Source organism: Crinia signifera, chromosome 6, assembly GCF_055691185.1.
Source record: "Crinia signifera chromosome 6, ASM5569118v1, whole genome shotgun sequence".
Taxonomy (NCBI): domain Eukaryota; kingdom Metazoa; phylum Chordata; class Amphibia; order Anura; family Myobatrachidae; genus Crinia; species Crinia signifera.
In genome coordinates this window covers 294,255,284-294,281,949 of record NC_139222.1, presented here as the reverse complement: position 1 = coordinate 294,281,949, position 26,666 = coordinate 294,255,284, and the positions used below count along the sequence as shown (strand labels likewise).

Genomic DNA, 26,666 nt, shown 5'->3' with positions numbered 1-26,666 from the left:
CACCCAGATACACTACCGATAACATCTTTCCCAGCCTATCATACTCCACGAGCCATGAGGACAATAGGAGGAGGTCACCCAGATACACTACCGATAACATCTTCCCCAGCCTATCATACTCCCGGGGCCATGAGGTCAGTAGGAGGAGGTCACCCAGATACACTATCGGTAACATCTTCCCCAGCCTATCATACTCCACGAGCCATGAGGACAATAGGAGGAGGACCTGCATACCTAACACTGCGCAGCATGGTACATAGTACAGGTATAACCAGGTATCATAGTACCATGGAGAGAGAAGGTTCCTCTGTATTATAAGTGGACACATCCTTACCCTGGCATTCACCATACTGAATCCAGACCCCGCCAGCTGGATACTGATTATGGAGAACTGGTCACGTTTCAAGCTCTCCCTCTTATGTGTCAGTAAATCTACAGGACTATCCAATCCACAGAAGGTGTCATTGTGTGTCCGGCTAACGTCAGGTCTATTCTGGCTACTGGGCTAATAAATGCGGCTTGGTTATTTCACTTTACGCTGATAATAATAGTAATACAATGATGATTCTGGGCTCCCAATAATGATACATAAGCAGCATAGTGCTAATGGTACATTACTAACCAATGGGAATGTGCAGTATGTAAGGACGACATGGGTTCTCTGCAGAATCCTACGTCTGGGTGTGATGGACCCACTGTGCCCACTGCATGGACAATCTCAGCATATTACAGGAGTATAGGACCCTGTGTTCCTCAGATCCGTACACAATGCGTTACACCTGTCCCTACCGAGAACCAGCAGTATAATGAGACCCCCGTACGCTCCCCTGCCGGGAGGACCAGGCACTAAGTGCAGCATTAACCTTCAGCAAAGGTCACATGCACACAGAGATGCGCTCACTGCTCCTTCCCCAAACCATGAGAAGCCGCTTATTCCCAGACATTAGGGGGGGTGATAGCGGCTCCAGCTGTGCAATTACAACAAAGATACTGACCCCAGAGACAGCTGCTATCTGGTCTGTGCGATGGGTCACACACAAGCAGAAATACAAGATGTAGTGTTAGAAATACATATATAGTACTACACACACACACACATATATAGTACTACACACACACACATATATATATATACATATATAGTACTACACACACATATAGTACTACACACACACACACATATATATACATATATAGTACTACACACACACACCCATATATAGTAGTACACACACACATATATAGTAGTACACACACACACATATATATATATATATAGTAGTACACACACACACACATATATAGTACTACACACACATATACATATATAGTACTACACACACACATAGACATATATAGTACTACACACACACACCCATATATAGTAGTACACACACACACACATATATATATACATATATAGTACTACACACACATATAGTACTACACACACACACATATATATACATATATAGTACTACACACACACACCCATATATAGTAGTACACACACACATATATAGTAGTACACACACACACATATATATATATATATATAGTAGTACACACACACACACATATATAGTACTACACACACATATACATATATAGTACTACACACACACATAGACATATATAGTACTACACACACACACCCATATATAGTAGTACACACACACACACACATATATATATATATAGTAGTACACACACACACACATATATAGTACTACACACACATACATATATAGTACTACACACACACATAGACATATATAGTACTACACACACACATACATATATAGTACCACACACACACACACATAGACATATATAGTACTACACACACACATATATACATATATAGTACTACACACATATACATATATAGTACTACAGACACACACACACATACATATATAGTACTACAGACACACACATATACATATAAAGTACTACACACACACATAGACATATATAGTACCACACACACACACACATATACATATATAGTAGTACACACACACACATATATAGTACTACACACACATATATACATATATAGTACTACACACACACACACATATACATATATAGTACTACACACCCACATATACATATATAGTACTACACACACATATATATATAGTAGTACACACACACACACACACACACACATACATATATAGTACCACACACACATATATATAGTAGTACACACACACATATACATATATAGTACTACACACACATATACATATATAGTACTACACACACATATACATATATAGTACTACACACACATATACATACATATACATATATAGTACTACACACACACACACATATACATATATAGTACTACACACACACATATACATATATAGTACTACACACACATATACATACATATACATATATAGTACTACACACACACATATACATATATAGTACTACACACACATATACATACATATACATATATAGTACTACACACACATATACATATATAGTACTACACACACATATACATACATATACATATATAGTACTACACACACACATATACATATATAGTACTACACACACATATACATACATATATAGTACTACACACACATATACATATATAGTACTACACACACATATACATACATATACATATATAGTACTACACACACACACACATATACATATATAGTACTACACACACACATATACATATATAGTACTACACACACATATACATACATATACATATATAGTACTACACACACACACACATATACATATATAGTACTACACACACACACATATACATATATAGTACTACACACACACACATATGCATATATAGTACTACACACACATATACATATATAGTACTACACACACATATACATACATATACATATATAGTACTACACACACACACACACATATACATATATAGTACTACACACACATATACATACATATATGGTAGTATATAGGTCATGTCAAACGATGGATGAGGGAGTGACGATATACATAGGTATAGATATATGAGGTTCTTGCACCAGTCTGACCCTCCATCATACAGATATATTGGATGGAGGTTGAGAGTAATAGTCCGACAGTGCTCACCCCAATAAAGGGAGCCAATATGGGCACTGGTTTGTGGTTCCTTAACGGTAAGAGAGGAGTAAAAAGGCAAAGAATGTGCCCCCTGCCTGGTGACTCCCTAGCTGCACACCTGAGGGGACCAGGGGGTTGTGGAGAGTTTCCCAGAGGAATGGTCCCCGAGTCACACAGACAGTGGTTAAATTCAATATGGAGATATATGTGACGACTAACTTCTCATCTACATTATCAGGTGGGGGGTGGTCCCCAAAGGTGAAACATTTTCGCCCGTGTACTGTGATTATTATGTACTTTAGATTATACCTTATTATATGTCATTTCTCTGACGCCTAGAATTTGATGCATATATTATAAGTGAAGCCTAATAAAAGCTATTTCTTAATGCACTCATTGTTACATCCATCACATCATCATATACAAGCGCGCCCCAAACCTGTATCGTTCTTCCTTTGTCCGTCTTTGGACACCCTCTGCAGTGACGCACACACACACATAGCCTGCAGTGACACACGCGCACACACACACAAAGCCTGCAGTGACGCACACACACACAGCCTGCAGTGACGCACACACACACACAGCCTGCAGTGACGCACACACACACACACAGCCTGCAGTGACGCACACACACACAGCCTGCAGTGACGCACACACACACACAGCCTGCAGTGACGCACACACACACACAGCCTGCAGTGACGCACACACACACACAGCCTGCAGTGACGCACACACACACAGCCTGCAGAGACACACGCACACACACACAGCCTGCAGAGACACACGCACACACACACACAAAGCCTGCAGTGACACACGCACACACACACACAAAGCCTGCAGTGACACACACACACACAGCCTGCAGTGACACACACACACAGCCTGCAGTGACGCACACACACACACAGCCTGCAGTGACGCACACACACACACAGCCTGCAGTGACGCACACACACACAGCCTGCAGTGACGCACACACACACAGTCTGCAGTGACACGTGCACACACACACACAGCCTGCAGTGACACGCGCACACACACACAGCCTGCAGTGACGCACACACACACACAGCCTGCAGTGACGCACACACACACAGCCTGCAGTGACACGCGCACACACACACACACAGCCTGCAGTGACACGCGCACACACACAGCCTGCAGTGACGCACACACACAGCCTGCAGTGACGCACACACACAGCCTGCAGTGACGCACACACACACACACACACAGCCTGCAGTGACGCACACACACACACACAGCCTGCAGTGACGCACACACACACAGCCTGCAGTGACACGCGCACACACACACACAGCCTGCAGTGACGCACACACACACAGCCTGCAGTGACGCACACACACACACAGCTTGCAGTGATGCACAAAATACATGGCTAGTGACATACACACACACGGCCTGCAGTGACACACACACACAGCCTGCAGTGACGCACACACACACAGCCTGCAGTTACGCACACACACACACACAGCCTGCAGTGACGCACACACACACAGCCTGCAGTTACGCACACACACACACACAGCCTGCAGTGACGCACACACACACAGAGCCTGCAGTGACACGCGCACACACACAGCCTGCAGTGACGCACACACACACAGCCTGCAGTGACGCACACACACACAGCCTGCAGTGACGCACACACACAGCCTGCAGTGACGCACACACACACAGCCTGCAGTTACGCACACACACACACACACACACACACACAGCCTGCAGTGACGCACACACACACACAGCCTGCAGTGACGCACACACACACAGCCTGCAGTGACGCACACACACACAGCCTGCAGTGACGCACACACACACACAGCCTGCAGTGACGCACACACACACACAGCCTGCAGAGACACACGCACACACACACAGCCTGCAGTGACACACGCACACACACACACAAAGCCTGCAGTGACACACACACACAGCCTGCAGTGACGCACACACACACACAGCCTGCAGTGACGCACACACACACAGCCTGCAGTGACGCACACACACACACACACAGTCTGCAGTGACACTCGCACACACACACACAGCCTGCAGTGACACGCGCACACACACACAGCCTGCAGTGACGCACACACACACACACAGCCTGCAGTGACGCACACACACACACAGTCTGCAGTGACACGCGCACACACACACACAGCCTGCAGTGACACGCGCACACACACAGCCTGCAGTGACGCACACACACACACAGCCTGCAGTGACGCACACACACAGCCTGCAGTGACGCACACACACAGCCTGCAGTGACGCACACACACAGCCTGCAGTGACGCACACACACACAGCCTGCAGTGACGCACACACACACACACACAGCCTGCAGTGACGCACACACACACAGCCTGCAGTGACACGCGCACACACACACACAGCCTGCAGTGACGCACACACACACAGCCTGCAGTGATGCACAAAATACATGGCTAGTGACATACACACACACGGCCTGCAGTGACGCACACACACAGCCTGCAGTGACGCACACACACACAGCCTGCAGTGACGCACACACACACACACAGCCTGCAGTGACGCACACACACACAGCCTGCAGTTACGCACACACACACAGCCTGCAGTTACGCACACACACACAGCCTGCAGTTACGCACACACACACACACAGCCTGCAGTGACGCACACACACACAGCCTGCAGTGACGCACACACACAGCCTGCAGTGATGCACAAAATACATGGCTAGTGACGCACACACACACAGCCTGCAGTGACGCACACACAGCCTGCAGTGACGCACACACACACAGCCTGCAGTTACGCACACACACACACAGCCTGCAGTGACGCACACACACACAGCCTGCAGTGACGCACACACACACAGCCTGCAGTGACACGCGCACACACACACACACAGCCTGCAGTGACGCACACACACACAGCCTGCAGTGACGCACACACACACAGCCTGCAGTGACGCACACACACACAGCCTGCAGTGATGCACAAAATACATGGCTAGTGACGCACACACACACAGCCTGCAGTGACGCACACACACACAGCCTGCAGTGACGCACCCACACACAGCCTGCAGTGATGCACAAAATACATGGCTAGTGACACACACACACGGCCTGCAGTGACGCACACACACACAGCCTGCAGTGACGCACACACACACAGCCTGCAGTGACGCACACACACACACAGCCTGCAGTGACGCACACACACAGCCTGCAGTGATGCACAAAATACATGGCTAGTGACGCACACACACACAGCCTGCAGTGACGCACACACACACACAGCCTGCAGTGACGCACCCACACACAGCCTGCAGTGACGCACCCACACACAGCCTGCAGTGATGCACAAAATACATGGCTAGTGACACACACACACGGCCTGCAGTGACGCACACACACACAGCCTGCAGTGACATACACACACACAGCCTGCAGTGACATACACACACACGGCTAGTGATGTATTTATTGATGTTTATGCACTGTGTAAAATCAGACCATCGGCCGGCTTTCGGAAGCCATGGTGGCGGACACAGAGGCCAGGAGATCTCCATCGGACAACAAAGATTCCCAGCCCCTCCTTATACCTAAACGCCAGCCACACACCTCAACACATAGAAAATAGGAACAACGCTACGTTTTCCCCTAGATGGATAATGTGATCACAGACGTCCTCAGGTCCTTCTGACTTTCTGTACGAACCCTTAAATAAGGTCCCTATAGACACATAAAGGTAGGAACTGCCCCTTCTCCCTGGTGCTGTGTATAACCCTCAGTATACAGATACTGTACCTTAAGACCCTATATTCATTTAGAGGTATCTTTGGCATGGACCTGTTTCTTCATGACAACCCCAATTGTCCACACACCAATTCAGACTGTATACTGAGGGTTATACACAGCACAGAGAATGTGACTGAGGGGTATGTATGAAGCAGAGGTGATAAAGTGACTGGTATTTTATCACTGGCCAATCAGCTCCTAACTGTTAAGTTACAGGCTGGGTTTGAAAAAGGACAGTAAGAGCAGATTGGCCGGTGATAATGTACCAGGCACTTTATCACTTCTCCCTTCTCATCACTGCTTCATACACCTACCCCAGAACGCGCCATGTGACCGGGCAGGATGTGACTGAACGTGCCATGTGACCGGGCAGGATGTGACTGAACGTGCCATGTGACCGGGCAGGATGTGACTGAACGCGCCATGTGACCAGGCAGGATGTGACGGAACGCGTCGTGTGAAGAGGCAGGATGTGACAGAACGCGCCATGTGACCGGGCAGGATGTGACAGAACGTGCCATGTGACCGGGCAGGATGTGACAGAACGTGCCATGTGACCGGGCAGGATGTGACAGAACGCGCCATGTGAAGAGGCAGGATGTGACAGAACGCGCCATGTGACGAGGCAGGATGTGACAGAACGCGCCATGTGACGAGGCAGGATGTGACGGAACGCGTCATGTGGCGAGGCAGGATGTGACGGAACGCGTCATGTGGCGAGGCAGGATGTGACGGAACGCGTCATGTGACGAGGCAGGATGTGACGGAACGCGCCATGTGACGAGGCAGGATGTGACGGAACGCGCCATGTGACGAGGCAGGATGTGACGGAACGCGCCATGTGACGAGGCAGGATGTGACAGAACGCGTCATGTGACGAGGCAGGATGTGACAGAGCGCTCCATGTGACAGGGCAGGATGTGACGGAACGCGCCATGTGACAGGGCAGGATGTGACGGAACGCGCCATGTGACAGGGCAGGATGTGACGGAACGCGCCATGTGACAGGGCAGGATGTGACGGAACGCGCCATGTGACTAGGCAGGATGTGACGGAACGCGCCATGTGACAGGGCAGGATGTGACGGAACGCGCCATGTGACAGGGCAGGATGTGACGGAACGCGCCATGTGACCGGGCAGGATGTGACAGAACGCGCCATGTGACAGGGCAGAATGTGACAGAATGCGCCATGTGAAGAGGCAGGATGTGATAGAACGTGTCATGTGACGAGGCAGGATGTGACAGAACGTGTCATGTGACGAGGCAGGATGTGACAGAACGTGTCATGTGACGAGGCAGGATGTGACAGAACGTGTCATGTGACGAGGCAGGATGTGACAGAACGTGTCATGTGACGAGGCAGGATGTGACAGAACGTGTCATGTGACGAGGCAGGATGTGACAGAACGTGTCATGTGACGAGGCAGGATGTGACAGAACGTGTCATGTGACGAGGCAGGATGTGACAGAACGTGTCATGTGACGAGGCAGGATGTGACAGAACGTGTCATGTGACGAGGCAGGATGTGACAGAACGTGTCATGTGACGAGGCAGGATGTGACAGAACGTGTCATGTGACGAGGCAGGATGTGACAGAACGTGTCATGTGACGAGGCAGGATGTGACAGAACGTGTCATGTGACGAGGCAGGATGTGACAGAACGTGTCATGTGACGAGGCAGGATGTGACAGAACGTGTCATGTGACGAGGCAGGATGTGACAGAACGCGTCATGTGACGAGGCAGGATGTGACGGAACGCACCATGTGACAGGGCAGTATGTGACAGAACGCGCCATGTGACAGGGCAGGATGTGACAGAACGTGCCATGTGACCAGGCAGGATGTGACAGAACGCACCATGTGACGAGGCAGGATGTGACAGAATGCGTCATGTGACGAGGCAGGATGTGACAGAACGCGCCATGTGACGAGGCAGGATGTGACAGAACGCGTCATGTGGCGAGGCAGGATGTGACAGGGCGCTCCATGTGACGAGGCAGGATGTGAAAGAACGCGCCATGTGACGAGGCAGGATGTGACAGAGCGCTCCATGTGACAGGGCAGGATGCGACAGAACGCACAATGTGACAGGGCAGGATGTGGCAGAAGGCGCCATGTGACGAGGCAGGATGTGACAACGTGCCATGTGACGAGTCAGGATGTGACAACGTGCCATGTGACAGGGCAGGATGTGACAGAACGCGCCATGTGACAGGGCAGGATGTGACAGAATGCGCCATGTGACAGGGCAGGATGTGACAGAATGCGCCATGTGACAGGGCAGGATGTGACAGAACGTGTCATGTGACCACAGCCTTTCTGCCCCATGATTTCTGTTACCTTGGACGCCAGCATCTCTGCGCTCTCCCGGCACGTCTTCTCAATCTCCAGGTTGTTCTGCATGAAGCCGACCTCCTCGATGACCATGTGAGAAACTGAGGACGAGACAAATCATGAGACCCCTAATATGTTATACAGACGTGTATCAGTGTAACATGGCTGACTGTCCTCTGCTCCCCTACATTACCAGATGTGTGCACCACTGGGCGCATAGCCGGCAGACGTGTATCAGTGTAACATGGCTGACTGTCCTCTGCTCCCCTACATTACCAGATGTCTGCACCGCTGGGCGTGTAGGCGGCAGACGTGTATCAGTGTAACATGGCTGACTGTCCTCTGCTCCCCTACATTACCAGATGTGTGCACCGCTGGGCGCGTAGCCGGCAGACGTGTATCAGTGTAACATGGCTGACTGTCCTCTGCTCCCCTACATTACCAGATGTGTGCACCGCTGGGCGCGTAGCCGGCAGACGTGTACCAGTGTAACCTGGCTGACTGTCCTCTGCTCCCCTACATTACCAGATGTGTGCACCGCTGGGCGCGTAGCCGGCAGACGTGTACCAGTGTAACATGGCTGACTGATCCCCTACATTACCAGATGTGTGCACCGCTGGGCGCATAGCCGGCAGACGTGTATCAGTGTAACCTGGCTGACTGTCCTCTGCTCCCCTACATTACCAGATGTGTGCACCGCTGGGCGCGTAGCCGGCAGACGTGTACCAGTGTAACATGGCTGACTGTCCTCTGCTCCCCTACATGACCAAATGTGTGCACCGCTGGGCGCGTAGCCGGCAGACGTTTATCAGTGTAACATGGCTGACTGTCCTCTGCTCCCCACCATGACCAAATGTGTGCACCGCTGGGAGCGTAGCCGGCAGACGTGTACCAGTGTAACATGGCTGACTGTCCTCTGCTCCCCTACATTACCAGATGTCTGCACCGCTGGGCGCGTAGCCGGCAGACGTGTATCAGTGTAACATGGCTGACTGTCCTCTGCTCCCCTACATTACCAGATGTCTGCACCGCTGGGCGCGTAGCCGGCAGACGTGTATCAGTGTAACATGGCTGACTGTCCTCTGCTCCCCACCATGACCAAATGTGTGCACCGCTGGGCGCGTAGCCGGCAGACGTGTACCAGTGTAACATGGCTGACTGTCCTCTGCTCCCCTACATGACCAAATGTGTGCACCGCTGGGCGCGTAGAAGGCAGACGTGTATCAGTGTAACATGGCTGACTGTCCTCTGCTCCTCTACATTACCAGATGTCTGCACCGCTGGGCGTGTAGCCGGCAGACGTGTATCAGTGTAACATGGCTGACTGTCCTCTGCTCCCCTACATTACCAGATGTCTGCACCGCTGGGCGTGTAGCCGGCAGACGTGTATCAGTGTAACATGGCTGACTGTCCTCTGCTCCCCTACATTACCAGATGTCTGCACCGCTGGGCGTGTAGCCGACAGACGTGTATCAGTGTAACATGGCTGACTGTCCTCTGCTCCCCTACATTACCAGATGTGTGCACGGCTGGGCGTGTAGCCGGCAGACGTGTATCAGTGTAACATGGCTGACTGTCCTCTGCTCCCCTACATTACCAGATGTGTGCACCGCTGGGCGCGTAGCCGGCAGACGTGTATCAGTGTAACATGGCTGACTGTCCTCTGCTCCCCTACATTACCAGATGTCTGCACCGCTGGGCGTGTAGCCGGCAGACGTGTATCAGTGTAACATGGCTGACTGTCCTCTGCTCCCCTACATTACCAGATGTGTGCACCGCTGGGCGCGTAGCCGGCAGACGTGTATCAGTGTAACATGTATGACTGTCCTCTGCTCCCCTACATTACCAGATGTGTGCACCGCATAGCCGGCAGATGTGTATCAGTGTAAAATGGCTGACTGTCCTCTGCTCCTCTACATTACCAGATGTCTGCACCGCTGGGCGTGTAGCCGGCAGACATGTATCAGTGTAACATGTATGACTGTCCTCTGCTCCCCTACATTACCAGATGTGTGCACCGCTGGGCGTGTAGCCGGCAGACGTGTATCAGTGTAACCTGGCTGACTGTCCTGTGCTCCCCTACATGACCAGATGTGTGCACCGCTGGGCGCGTAGCCGGCAGACGTGTATCAGTGTAACATGGCTGACTGTCCTCTGCTCCCCTACATTACCAGATGTGTGCACCGCTGGGCGCGTAGCCGGCAGACGTGTATCAGTGTAACCTGGCTGACTGTCCTCTGCTCCTCTAAATTACCAGATGTGTGCACCGCTGGGCGCGTAGCCGGCAGACGTGTATCAGTGTAACATGGCTGACTGTCCTCTGCTCCCCTGCATTACCAGATGTGTGCACCGCTGGGCGTGTAGCCGGCAGACGTGTATCAGTGTAACATGGCTGACTGTCCTCTGCTCCCCTACATTACCAGATGTGTGCACCGCTGGGCGCGTAGCCGGCAGACGTGTATCAGTGTAACCTGGCTGACTGTCCACTGCTCCCCTACATGACCAGATGTGTGCACCGCTGGGAGCGTAGCCTGCAGACGTGTATCAGTGTAACATGGCTGACTGTCCTCTGCTCCCCTACATTACCAGATGTCTGCACTGCTGGGCGCGTAGCCGGCAGACATGTATCAGTGTAACCTGGCTGACTGTCCACTGCTCCCCTACATTACCAGATGTGTGCACCGCTGGGCGTATAGCCGGCAGACGTGTATCAGTGTAACCTGGCTGACTGTCCTCTGCTCCCCTACATTACCAGATGTCTGCACCGCTGGGCGTGTAGCCGGCAGACGTGTATCAGTGTAACATGGCTGACTGTCCTCTGCTCCCCTACATTACCAGATGTCTGTACCGCTGGGCGTGTAGCCGGCAGACGTGTATCAGTGTAACATGGCTGACTGTCCTCTGCTCCCCTACATGACCAGATGTGTGCACCGCTGGGCGCGTAGCCGGCAGACGTGTATCAGTGTGACATGTATGACTGTCCTCTGCTCCCCTAAATTACCAGATATGTGCACCGCTGGGCGTGTAGCCGGCAGACGTGTATCAGTGTAACATGGCTGACTGTCCTCTGCTCCCCTACATTACCAGATGTGTGCACCGCTGGGCGCGTAGCCGGCAGACGTGTATCAGTGTAACATGTATGACTGTCCTCTGCTCCCCTACATTACCAGATGTGTGCACCGCATAGCCGGCAGATGTGTATCAGTGTAAAATGGCTGACTGTCCTCTGCTCCCCTACATTACCAGATATGTGCACCGCTGGGCGCGTAGCCGGCAGACGTGTATCAGTGTAACCTGGCTGACTGTCCTCTGCTCCCCTACATTACCAGATGTGTGCACCGCTGGGCACGTAGCCGGCAGACGTGAATCAGTGTAACATGGCTGACTGTCCTCTGCTCCCCTACATTACCAGATGTGTGCACTGCTGGGCGCGTAGCCGGCAGACGTGTATCAGTGTAACCTGGCTGACTGTCCTCTGCTCCCCTACATTACCAGATGTGTGCACCGCTGGGCGCGTAGCCGGCAGACGTGTATCAGTGTAACCTGGCTGACTGTCCTCTGCTCCCCTACATTACCAGATGTGTGCACCGCTGGGCGTGTAGCCGGCAGACGTGAATCAGTGTAACATGGCTGACTGTCCACTGCTCCCCTACATTACCAGATGTCTGCACCGCTGGGCGTGTAGCCGGCAGACGTGTATCAGTGTAACATGGCTGACTGTCCTCTGCTCCCCTACATTACCAGACGTGGCACCGCTGGGCGCGTAGCCGGCAGACGTGTATCAGTGTAACATGGCTGACTGTCCTCTGCTCCTCTAAATTACCAGATGTGTGCACCGCTGGGCGCGTAGCCGGCAGACGTGTATCAGTGTAACATGGCTGACTGTCCTCTGCTCCCCTACATTACCAGATGTGTGCACCGCTGGGCGCGTAGCCGGCAGACGTGTATCAGTGTAACATGGTTGACTGTCCCCTGCTCCCCTACATTACCAGATGTCTGCACCGCTGGGCGTGTAGCCGGCAGACGTGTATCAGTGTAACATGGCTGACTGTCCTCTGCTCCCCTACATTACCAGATGTGTGCACCGCTGGACGCGTAGCCGGCAGACGTGTACCAGTGTAACATGGCTGACTGTCCTCTGCTCCCCTACATTACCAGATTTGTGCACCACTGGACGCATAGCCGGCAGACGTGTATCAGTGTAACATGGCTGACTGTCCTCTGCTCCCTACATTACCAGATGTGTGCACCGCTGGGCGCGTAGCCGGCAGACGTGTATCAGTGTAACATGGCTGACTGTCCTCTGCTCCCTACATTACCAGATTTGTGCACCACTGGACGCGTAGCCGGCAGACGTGTATCAGTGTAACATGGCTGACTGTCCTCTGCTCCCTACATTACCAGACGTGGCACCGCTGGGCGCGTAGCCGGCAGACGTGTATCAGTGTAACATGGCTGACTGTCCTCTGCTCCCCTACATTACCAGATGTGTGCACCGCTGGGCGTGTAGCCGGCAGACGTGTATCAGTGTAACCTGGCTGACTGTCCTCTGCTCCCCTACATTACCAGATGTGTGCACCGCTGGGCGTGTAGCCGGCAGACGTGTATCAGTGTAACCTGGCTGACTGTCCTCTGCTCCCCTACATTACCAGATGTGTGCACCGCTGGGCGTGTAGCCGGCAGACGTGTATCAGTGTAACCTGGCTGACTGTTCTCTGCTCCTCTACATTACCAGATGTGTGCACCGCTGGGCGTGTAGTCGGCAGACATGTATCAGTGTAACATGGCTGACTGTCCTCTGCTCCCCTACATTACCAGATGTGTGCACCGCATAGCCGGCAGATGTGTATCAGTGTAAAATGGCTGACTGTCCTCTGCTCCCCTACATTACCAGATATGTGCACCGCTGGGCGCGTAGCCGGCAGACGTGTATCAGTGTAACCTGGCTGACTGTCCTCTGCTCCCCTACATTACCAGATGTGTGCACCGCTGGGCACGTAGCCGGCAGACGTGAATCAGTGTAACATGGCTGACTGTCCTCTGCTCCCCTACATTACCAGATGTGTGCACTGCTGGGCGCGTAGCCGGCAGACGTGTATCAGTGTAACATGGCTGACTGTCCTCTGCTCCCTACATTACCAGATTTGTGCACCACTGGACGCGTAGCCGGCAGACGTGTATCAGTGTAACATGGCTGACTGTCCTCTGCTCCCTACATTACCAGACGTGGCACCGCTGGGCGCGTAGCCGGCAGACGTGTATCAGTGTAACATGGCTGACTGTCCTCTGCTCCCCTACATTACCAGATGTGTGCACCGCTGGGCGTGTAGCCGGCAGACGTGTATCAGTGTAACCTGGCTGACTGTCCTCTGCTCCCCTACATTACCAGATGTGTGCACCGCTGGGCGTGTAGCCGGCAGACGTGTATCAGTGTAACCTGGCTGACTGTTCTCTGCTCCTCTACATTACCAGATGTGTGCACCGCTGGGCGTGTAGTCGGCAGACATGTATCAGTGTAACATGGCTGACTGTCCTCTGCTCCCCTACATTACCAGATGTGTGCACCGCATAGCCGGCAGATGTGTATCAGTGTAAAATGGCTGACTGTCCTCTGCTCCCCTACATTACCAGATATGTGCACCGCTGGGCGCGTAGCCGGCAGACGTGTATCAGTGTAACCTGGCTGACTGTCCTCTGCTCCCCTACATTACCAGATGTGTGCACCGCTGGGCACGTAGCCGGCAGACGTGAATCAGTGTAACATGGCTGACTGTCCTCTGCTCCCCTACATTACCAGATGTGTGCACTGCTGGGCGCGTAGCCGGCAGACGTGTATCAGTGTAACCTGGCTGACTGTCCTCTGCTCCCCTACATTACCAGATGTGTGCACCGCTGGGCGCGTAGCCGGCAGACGTGTATCAGTGTAACCTGGCTGACTGTCCTCTGCTCCCCTACATTACCAGATGTGTGCACCGCTGGGCGTGTAGCCGGCAGACGTGAATCAGTGTAACATGGCTGACTGTCCACTGCTCCCCTACATTACCAGATGTCTGCACCGCTGGGCGTGTAGCCGGCAGACGTGTATCAGTGTAACATGGCTGACTGTCCTCTGCTCCCCTACATTACCAGACGTGGCACCGCTGGGCGCGTAGCCGGCAGACGTGTATCAGTGTAACATGGCTGACTGTCCTCTGCTCCTCTAAATTACCAGATGTGTGCACCGCTGGGCGCGTAGCCGGCAGACGTGTATCAGTGTAACATGGCTGACTGTCCTCTGCTCCCCTACATTACCAGATGTGTGCACCGCTGGGCGCGTAGCCGGCAGACGTGTATCAGTGTAACATGGTTGACTGTCCCCTGCTCCCCTACATTACCAGATGTCTGCACCGCTGGGCGTGTAGCCGGCAGACGTGTATCAGTGTAACATGGCTGACTGTCCTCTGCTCCCCTACATTACCAGATGTGTGCACCGCTGGACGCGTAGCCGGCAGACGTGTACCAGTGTAACATGGCTGACTGTCCTCTGCTCCCCTACATTACCAGATTTGTGCACCACTGGACGCATAGCCGGCAGACGTGTATCAGTGTAACATGGCTGACTGTCCTCTGCTCCCTACATTACCAGATGTGTGCACCGCTGGGCGCGTAGCCGGCAGACGTGTATCAGTGTAACATGGCTGACTGTCCTCTGCTCCCTACATTACCAGATTTGTGCACCACTGGACGCGTAGCCGGCAGACGTGTATCAGTGTAACATGGCTGACTGTCCTCTGCTCCCTACATTACCAGACGTGGCACCGCTGGGCGCGTAGCCGGCAGACGTGTATCAGTGTAACATGGCTGACTGTCCTCTGCTCCCCTACATTACCAGATGTGTGCACCGCTGGGCGTGTAGCCGGCAGACGTGTATCAGTGTAACCTGGCTGACTGTCCTCTGCTCCCCTACATTACCAGATGTGTGCACCGCTGGGCGTGTAGCCGGCAGACGTGTATCAGTGTAACCTGGCTGACTGTTCTCTGCTCCTCTACATTACCAGATGTGTGCACCGCTGGGCGTGTAGTCGGCAGACATGTATCAGTGTAACATGGCTGACTGTCCTCTGCTCCCCTACATTACCAGATGTGTGCACCGCTGGGCGCGTAGCCGGCAGACGTGTATCAGTGTAACCTGGCTGACTGTCCTCTGCTCCTCTACATTACCAGATGTGTGCACCGCTGGGCGCATAGCCGGCAGACGTGTATCAGTGTAACATGGCTGACTGTCCTCTGCTCCCCTACATTACCAGATGTGTGCACAGCTGGGCGTGTAGCCGGCAGGCGTGTATCAGTGTAACATGGCTGACTGTCCTCTGCTCCTCTACATTACCAGATGTGTGCACCGCTGGGCGCGTAGCCGGCAGATGTGTATCAGTGTACCATGCCTGACTGTCCTCTGATCCCCTACATTACCAGATGTGTGCACCGCTGGGCGCGTAGCCGGCAGACATGTATCAGTGTAACATGGCTGACTGTCCTCTGCTCCCCTACATGACCAGATATGTGCACCGTTAAGCGCATAGCCGGCAGACGTGTATCAGTGTAACATGGCTGACTGTCCTCTGCTCCTCTACATTACCAGATGTGTGCACCGCTGGGCGTGTAGCCGGCAGACGTGTATCAGTGTAACATGGTTGACTGTCCTCTGCTCCCCTACATTACCAGATGTGTGCACCGCTGGGCGTGTAGTCGGCAGACGTGTATCAGTGTGACATGTATGACTGTCCTCTGCTCCCCTACATGACCAGATGTGTGCACCGCTAAGCGCGTAGCCGGCAGACGTGTATCAGTGTAACATGGCTGACTGTCCTCTGCTCCCCTACATGACCAGATATGTGCACCGCTGGGCGTGTAGCCGGCAGACGTGTATCAGTGTAACATGGCTGACTGTCCTCTGCTCCCCTACATGACCAGATATGTGCACCGCTGGGCGCGTAGCCGGCAGACGTGTATCAGTGTTACCTGGCTGACTGTCCTCTGCTCCCCTACATTACCAGATATGTGCACCGCTGGGCGTGTAGCCGGCAGACGTGTATCAGTGTAACATGGCTGACTGTCCTCTGCTCCCCTACATTACCAGATGTGTGCACCGCTGGGCGCGTAGCCGGCAGACGTGTATCAGTGTAACCTGGCTGACTGTCCTCTGCTCCCCTACATTACCAGATATGTGCACCGCTGGTAGCGTAGCCGGCAGACGTGCATCAGTGTAACATGGCTGACTGTCCTCTGCTCCCCTGCATTACCAGATGTGTGCACCGCTGGACGTGTAGCCGGCAGATGTGTATCAGTGTAACATGGCTGACTGTCCACTGCTCCCCTACATTACCAGATGTGTGCACCGCTGGGCGCGTAGCCGGCAGACGTGCATCAGTGTAACATGGCTGACTGTCCTCTGCTCCCCTGCATTACCAGATGTCTGCACCGCTGGACGTGTAGCCGGCAGATGTGTATCAGTGTAACATGGCTGACTGTCCACTGCTCCCCTACATTACCAGATGTGTGCACCGCTGGGTGCGTAGCCGGCAGACGTGCATCAGTGTAACATGGCTGACTGTCCACTGCTCCCCTACATTACCAGATGTCTGTACCGCTGGGCGTGTAGCCGGCAGACGTGTATCAGTGTAACCTGGCTGACTGTCCTCTGCTCCTCTACATTACCAGATGTGTGCACCGCTGGGCGTGTAGCCGGCAGACGTGTATCAGTGTAACATGGCTGACTGTCCTCTGCTCCCCTACATTACCAGATGTGTGCACCGCTGGGCGTGTAGCCGGCAGACGTGTATCAGTGTAACATGTATGACTGTCCTCTGCTCCCCTACATTACCAGATGTGTGCACCGCTGGGCGTGTAGCCGGCAGACGTGTATCAGTGTAACCTGGCTGACTGTCCTCTGCTCCCCTACATGACCAGATGTGTGCACCGCTGGGCGTGTAGCCGGCAGACGTGCATCAGTGTAACATGGCTGACTGTCCTCTGCTCCCCTACATGACCAAATGTGTGCACCGCTGGGCGCGTAGCCGGCAGACGTGTATCAGTGTAACATGGCTGACTGTCCTCTGCTCCCCTACATTACCAGATGTCTGCACCGCTGGGCGTGTAGCCGGCAGACATGTATCAGTGTAACATGGCTGACTGTCCTCTGCTCCCCTACATTACCAGATGTGTGCACCGCTGGGCGTGTAGTCGGCAGACGTGTATCAGTGTGACATGTATGACTGTCCTCTGCTCCCCTACATGACCAGATGTGTGCACCGCTGGGCGTGTAGCCGGCAGACGTGTATCAGTGTAACCTGGCTGACTGTCCTCTGCTCCCCTACATTACCAGATGTCTGCACTGCTGGGCGCGTAGCCGGCAGACGTGTATCAGTGTAACCTGGCTGACTGTCCTCTGCTCCCCTACATTACCAGATGTGTGCACTGCTTGTAGCGTAGCCGGCAGACGTGCATCCGTGTAACATGGCTGACTGTCCTCTGCTCCCCTACATGACCAGATGTGTGCACCGCTGGGCGTGTAGCCGGCAGACGTGTATCAGTGTAACCTGGCTGACTGTCCTCTGCTCCCCTACATGACCAAATGTGTGCACCGCTGGGCGCGTAGCCGGCAGACGTGTATCAGTGTAACATGGCTGACTGTCCTCTGCTCCCCTACATGACCAGATGTGTGCACCGCTGGGCGCGTAGCCGGCAGACGTGTATCAGTGTAACATGGCTGACTGTCCTCTGCTCCCCTACATTACCAGATGTCTGCACTGCTGGGCACATAGCCGGCAGACGTGTATCAGTGTAACCTGGCTGACTGTCCTCTGCTCCCCTACATTACCAGATGTGTGCACCGCTGGGCGCGTAGCCGGCAGACGTGTATCAGTGTAACATGGCTGACTGTCCTCTGCTCCCCTACATGACCAGATATGTGCACCGCTGGGTGTGTAGCCGGCAGACGTGTATCAGTGTAACATGGCTGACTGTCCTCTGCTCCCCTACATTACCAGATGTCTGCACCGCTGGGCGTGTAGCCGGCAGACGTGTATCAGTGTAACATGGCTGACTGTCCTCTGCTCCCCTACATTACCAGATGTGTGCACTGCTGGGAGCGTAGCCGGCAAACGTGTATCAGTGTAACCTGGCTGACTGTCCTCTGCTCCCCTACATTACCAGATGTGTGCACCGCTGGGCGCGTAGCCAGCAAACGTGTATCAGTGTAACATGGCTGACTGTCCTCTGCTCCCCTACATTACCAGATGTGTGCACCGCTGGGCGTGTAGTCGGCAGACATGTATCAGTGTAACCTGGCTGACTGTCCTCTGCTCCCCTACATTACCAGATGTGTGCACCGCTGGGCGTGTAGCCGGCAGACGTGTATCAGTGTAACATGTATGACTGTCCTCTGCTCCCCTACATTACCAGATATGTGCACCGCTGGGCGTGTAGTCGGCAGACATGTATCAGTGTAACATGGCTGACTGTCCTCTGCTCCCCTACATGACCAGATATGTGCACCGCTGGGCGTGTAGCCGGCAGACGTGTATCAGTATAACATGGCTGACTGTCCTCTGCTCCCCTACATGACCAGATATGTGCACCGCTGGGCGCGTAGCCAGCAAACGTGTATCAGTGTAACATGGCTGACTGTCCTCTGCTCCCCTACATTACCAGATGTGTGCACTGCTGGGAGCGTAGCCGGCAAACGTGTATCAGTGTAACCTGGCTGACTGTCCTCTGCTCCTCTACATTACCAGATGTGTGCACCGCTGGGCGTGTAGCCAGCAAACGTGTATCAGTGTAACCTGGCTGACTGTCCTCTGCTCCCCTACATTACCAGATGTCTGCACCGCTGGGCGTGTAGCCGGCAGACATGTATCAGTGTAACATGGCTGACTGTCCTCTGCTCCCCTACATTACCAGATGTGTGCACCGCTGGGCGTGTAGCCGGCAGACGTGTATCAGTGTAACCTGGCTGACTGCTCCCCTACATTACCAGATGTCTGCACCGCTGGGCGTATAGCCGGCAGACAAGTATCAGTGTAACATGGCTGACTGTCCTCTGCTCCCCTACATTACCAGATGTGTGCACCGCTGGGCGCGTAGCCGGCAGACGTGTATCAGTGTAACATGGCTGACTGTCCTCTGCTCCCCTACATTACCAGATGTGTGCACCGCTGGGCGTATAGCCGGCAGACGTGTATCAGTGTAACATGGCTGACTGTCCTCTGCTCCCCTACATGACCAGATGTGTGCACAGCTGGGCGCGTAGCCAGCAGACGTGTATCAGTGTAACATGGCTGACTGTCCTCTGCTACCCTACATTACCAGATGTCTGCACCGCTGGGCGTGTAGCCGGCAGACGTGTATCAGTGTAACATGGCTGACTGTCCTCTGCTCCCCTACATGACCAGATGTGTGCACCGCTGGGTGCGTAGCCGGCAGACGTGCATCAGTGTAACCTGGCTGACTGTCCTCTGCTCCCCTACATTACCAGATATGTGCACCGCTGGGCGCGTAGCCGGCAGACGTGTATCAGTGTAACCTGGCTGACTGTCCTCTGCTCCCCTACATTACCAGATATGTGCACCGCTGGGCGCGTAGCCGGCAGACATGTATCAGTGTAACCTGGCTGACTGTCCTCTGCTCCCCTACATTACCAGATATGTGCACCGCTGGGCGCGTAGCCGGCAGACGTGTATCAGTGTAACCTGGCTGACTGTCCTCTGCTCCCCTACATGACCAGATGTGTGCACCGCTGGGCGTGTAGCCGACAGACGTGTATCAGTGTAACATGGCTGACTGTCCTCTGCTCCTCTAAATTACCAGATGTGTGCACCGCTGGGCGTGTAGCCGGCAGACGTGTATCAGTGTAACATGGCTGACTGTCCTCTGCTCCCCTACATTACCAGATGTGTGCACCGCTGGGCGTGTAGCCGGCAGACGTGTATCAGTGTAACATGGCTGACTGTCCTCTGCTCCCCTACATTACCAGATGTGTGCACCGCTGGGCGCGTAGCCAGCAAACGTGTATCAGTGTAACATGGCTGACTGTCCTCTGCTCCCCTACATGACCAGATGTGTGCACCGCTGGGCGCGTAGCCGGCAGACGTGTATCAGTGTAACCTGGCTGACTGTCCTCTGCTCCCCTACATGACCAGATGTGTGCACCGCTGGGCGTGTAGTCGGCAGACAGGTATCAATGTAACCTGGCTGACTGTCCTCTGCTCCCCTACATTACCAGATGTGTGCACCGCTGGGCGCGTAGCCGGCAGACGTGTATCAGTGTAACATGGCTGACTGTCCTCTGCTCCCCTACATGACCAGATGTGTGCACCGCTGGACGTGTAGCCGGCAGACGTGTATCAGTGTAACCTGGCTGACTGTCCTCTGCTCCCCTACATTACCAGATGTCTGCACCGATGGGCGCGTAGCCGGCAGACGTGTATCAGTGTAACATGGCTTACTGTCCTCTGCTCCCCTACATGACCAGATGTGTGCACCGCTGGACGTGTAGCCGGCAGACGTGTATCAGTGTAACCTGGCTGACTGTCCTCTGCTCCCCTACATTACCAGATGTGTGCACCGCTGGACGTGTAGCCGGCAGACGTGTATCAGTGTAACATGGCTGACTGTCCTCTGCTCCCCTACATTACCAGATGTGTGCACCGCTGGGCGCGTAGCCGGCAGACGTGTATCAGTGTAACCTGGCTGACTGTCCTCTGCTCCCCTGCATTACCAGATGTCTGCACCGCTGGACGTGTAGCCGGCAGACATGTATCAGTGTAACATGGCTGACTGTCCTCTGCTCCCCTACATGACCAGATGTGTGCACCGCTGGGCGTGTAGCCGACAGACGTGTATCAGTGTAACATGGCTGACTGTCCTCTGCTCCTCTAAATTACCAGATGTGTGCACCGCTGGGCGTGTAGCCGGCAGACGTGTATCAGTGTAACATGGCTGACTGTCCTCTGCTCCCCTACATTACCAGATGTGTGCACCGCTGGGCGTGTAGCCGGCAGACGTGTATCAGTGTAACATGGCTGACTGTCCACTGCTCCCCTACATTACCAGATGTGTGCACCGCTGGGCGCGTAGCCAGCAAACGTGTATCAGTGTAACATGGCTGACTGTCCTCTGCTCCCCTACATGACCAGATGTGTGCACCGCTGGGCGCGTAGCCGGCAGACGTGTATCAGTGTAACCTGGCTGACTGTCCTCTGCTCCCCTACATGACCAGATGTGTGCACCGCTGGGCGTGTAGTCGGCAGACAGGTATCAATGTAACCTGGCTGACTGTCCTCTGCTCCCCTACATTACCAGATGTGTGCACCGCTGGGCGCGTAGCCGGCAGACGTGTATCAGTGTAACATGGCTGACTGTCCTCTGCTCCCCTACATGACCAGATGTGTGCACCGCTGGACGTGTAGCCGGCAGACGTGTATCAGTGTAACCTGGCTGACTGTCCTCTGCTCCCCTACATTACCAGATGTCTGCACCGATGGGCGCGTAGCCGGCAGACGTGTATCAGTGTAACCTGGCTGACTGTCCTCTGCTCCCCTACATGACCAGATGTGTGCACCGCTGGGCGTGTAGCCGGCAGACGTGTATCAGTGTAACATGGCTGACTGTCCTCTGCTCCCCTACATTACCAGATGTGTGCACCGCTGGGCGCGTAGCCGGCAGACGTGTATCAGTGTAACCTGGCTGACTGTCCTCTGCTCCCCTGCATTACCAGATGTCTGCACCGCTGGACGTGTAGCCGGCAGACATGTATCAGTGTAACATGGCTGACTGTCCTCTGCTCCCCACCATGACCAAATGTGTGCACCGCTGGGCGCGTAGCCGGCAGACGTGTATCAGTGTAACCTGGCTGACTGTCCACTGCTCCCTACATTACCAGACGTGGCACCGCTGGGCGCGTAGCCGGCAGACGTGTATCAGTGTAACCTGGCTGACTGTTCTCTGCTCCTCTACATTACCAGATGTGTGCACCGCTGGGCGTGTAGCCGGCAGACGTGTATCAGTGTAACATGGCTGACTGTCCTCTGCTCCCCTACATTACCAGATATGTGCACCGCTGGGCGTGTAGTCGGCAGACATGTATCAGTGTAACATGGCTGACTGTCCTCTGCTCCCCTACATGACCAGATGTGTGCACCGCTGGGCGTGTAGCCGGCAGACGTGTATCAGTATAACATGGCTGACTGTCCTCTGCTCCCCTACATGACCAGATATGTGCACCGCTGGGCGTGTAGCCGGCAGACGTGTATCAGTGTAACATGGCTGACTGTCCTCTGCTCCCCTACATTACCAGATGTGTGCACCGCTGGGCGTGTAGCCAGCAAACGTGTATCAGTGTAACCTGGCTGACTGTCCTCTGCTCCCCTACATTACCAGATGTCTGCACCGCTGGGCGTGTAGCCGGCAGACATGTATCAGTGTAACATGGCTGACTGTCCTCTGCTCCCCTACATTACCAGATGTGTGCACCGCTGGGCGTGTAGTCGGCAGACGTGTATCAGTGTGACATGTATGACTGTCCTCTGCTCCCCTACATGACCAGATGTGTGCACCGCTGGGCGTGTAGCCGGCAGACGTGTATCAGTGTAACCTGGCTGACTGTCCTCTGCTCCCCTACATTACCAGATGTCTGCACTGCTGGGCGCGTAGCCGGCAGACGTGTATCAGTGTAACCTGGCTGATTGTCCTCTGCTCCCCTACATTACCAGATGTCTGCACTGCTGGGCGTGTAGCCGGCAGACGTGTATCAGTGTAACATGGCTGACTGTCCTCTGCTCCCCTACATTACCAGATGTGTGCACCGCTGGGCGCGTAGCCGGCAGACGTGTATCAGTGTAACATGGCTGACTGTCCTCTGCTCCCCTACATGACCAGATGTGTGCACCGCTGGGCGTGTAGCCGGCAGACGTGTATCAGTGTAACCTGGCTGACTGTCCTCTGCTCCCCTACATGACCAGATGTGTGCACCGCTGGGCGTGTAGTCGGCAGACAGGTATCAATGTAACCTGGCTGACTGTCCTCTGCTCCCCTACATTACCAGATGTCTGCACTGCTGGGCGCGTAGCCGGCAGACATGTATCAGTGTAACCTGGCTGATTGTCCTCTGCTCCCCTACATTACCAGATGTGTGCACCGCTGGGCGTGTAGTCGGCAGACGTGTATCAGTGTGACATGTATGACTGTCCTCTGCTCCCCTACATGACCAGATGTGTGCACCGCTAAGCGCGTAGCCGGCAGACGTGTATCAGTGTAACATGGCTGATTGTTCTCTGCTCCCCTACATTACCAGATGTGTGCACCGCTGGGCGCGTAGCCGGCAGACGTGTATCAGTGTAACCTGGCTGACTGTCCTCTGCTCCCCTACATTACCAGATGTGTGCACCGCTGGGCGTGTAGTCGGCAGACGTGTATCAGTGTGACATGTATGACTGTCCTCTGCTCCCCTACATGACCAGATGTGTGCACCGCTAAGCGTGTAGCCGGCATACGTGTATCAGTGTAACATGGCTGATTGTTCTCTGCTCCCCTACATTACCAGATGTGTGCACCGCTGGGCGCGTAGCCGGCAGACGTGTATCAGTGTAACCTGGCTGACTGTCCTCTGCTCCCCTACATTACCAGATGTGTGCACCGCTGGGCGCGTAGCCGGCAGACGGATGTGCTGCAGACGGATGTGTGTTACGGCAATGCACCAAATGCTGCGGGCGCATGTGTGTTATGGCAATGCACCAAATGCTGCGGACGCATGTGTGTTACGGCAATGCACCAAATGCTGCGGACGTATGTGTGTTACAGCAATGCACCAAATGCTGCAGACGCATGTGTGTTACGGCAATGCACCAAATGCTGCGGGCGCATGTGTGTTACGGCAATGCACCAAATGCTGCGGACGCATGTGTGTTACGGCAATGCACCAAATGCTGCGGACGGATGTGTGTTACGACAATGCACCAAATGCTGCGGGCGGATGTGTGTGTTACGGCAATGCACCAAATGCTGCAGGCGGATGTGTGTGTTACGGCAATGCACCAAATGCTGCGGGCGCATGTGTTACGGCAATGCACCAAATGCTGCGGGCGCATGTGTGTTACGGCAATGCACCAAATGCTGCAGGCGGATGTGTGTGTTACGGCAATGCACCAAATGCTGCGGGCGCATGTGTGTTACGGCAATGCACCAAATGCTGCAGGCGCATGTGTGTTACGGCAATGCACCAAATGCTGCGGGCGCATGTGTGTTACGGCAATGCACCAAATGCTGCGGGCGGATGTGTGTTACGGCACTGCACCAAATGCTGCGGATGGATGTGTGTTACGGCAATGCACCAAATGCTGCGGATGGATGTGTGTTACGGCAATGCACCAAATGCTGCGGATGCATGTGTGTTACGCCAATGCACCAAATGCTGCGGACGCATGTGTGTTACGGCAATGCACCAAATGTTGCGGACGCATGTAGATTACGGCCATGCACCAAATGTTGCGGACGGATGTGTGTTACGACAATGCACCAAATGCTGCGGGCGCATGTGTGTTACGGCAATGCACCATATGCTGCAGGCGCATGTGTGTTACGGCAATGCACCAAATGCTGCGGGCGCATGTGTGTTACGGCAATGCACCAAATGCTGCGGGCGGATGTGTGTTACGGCACTGCACCAAATGCTGCGGATGGATGTGTGTTACGGCAATGCACCAAATGCTGCGGATGGATGTGTGTTACGGCAATGCACCAAATGCTGCGGATGCATGTGTGTTACGGCAATGCACCAAATGCTGCGGACGCATGTGTGTTACGGCAATGCACCAAATGTTGCGGACGCATTTAGATTACGGCCATGCACCAAATGTTGCGGACGGATGTGTGTTACGACAATGCACCAAATGCTGCGGGCGGATGTGTGTTACGGCAATGCACCAAATGCTGTGGACGCATGTGTGTTACGGCAATGCACCAAATGCTGCGGGCGCATGTGTGTTACGGCAATGCACCAAATGCTGCGGGCGGATGTGTTATGGCAATGCACCAAATGCTGCGGACGCATGTGTGTTACGGCAATGCACCAAATGCTGCGGGCGGATGAGTGTTACGGCAATGCACCAAATGCTGCGGTTGCATGTGTGTTACGGTAATGCACCAATTGCTGTGAATTGATGTGTGATACATTGTGGTGAATAGAAATCACACAAACAACAACACGACCTTCACATTTGTCATCTGCAGCGAGCGCGGGCCAAGTGAGAAGCACTTAGCTAATTAGCAGTTCCGCCGCGGCAGCGCAGCCCTGTTATTAGGAGAGGTGTCACATTGGAGGGGCATCGAATTATATCCGCGT

The 26,666-nt window shown here is 53.7% G+C and overlaps 1 protein-coding gene across 1 annotated transcript in view; it reads right to left on the bottom strand.

Annotated features, from left to right (window-relative positions):
• The window catches only part of SHTN1 (shootin 1), a 370,192-nt gene that overhangs the window by 318,005 nt on the left and 25,521 nt on the right, over nt 1-26,666 (bottom strand). Inside the window, exon 3 of the mRNA XM_083149946.1 lies at nt 9,299-9,393. Within this exon, the coding sequence (XP_083006072.1) occupies nt 9,299-9,385 (87 nt within the window). The 5' untranslated portion in view covers nt 9,386-9,393. The remainder of the gene's footprint in view (nt 1-9,298; nt 9,394-26,666) is intronic.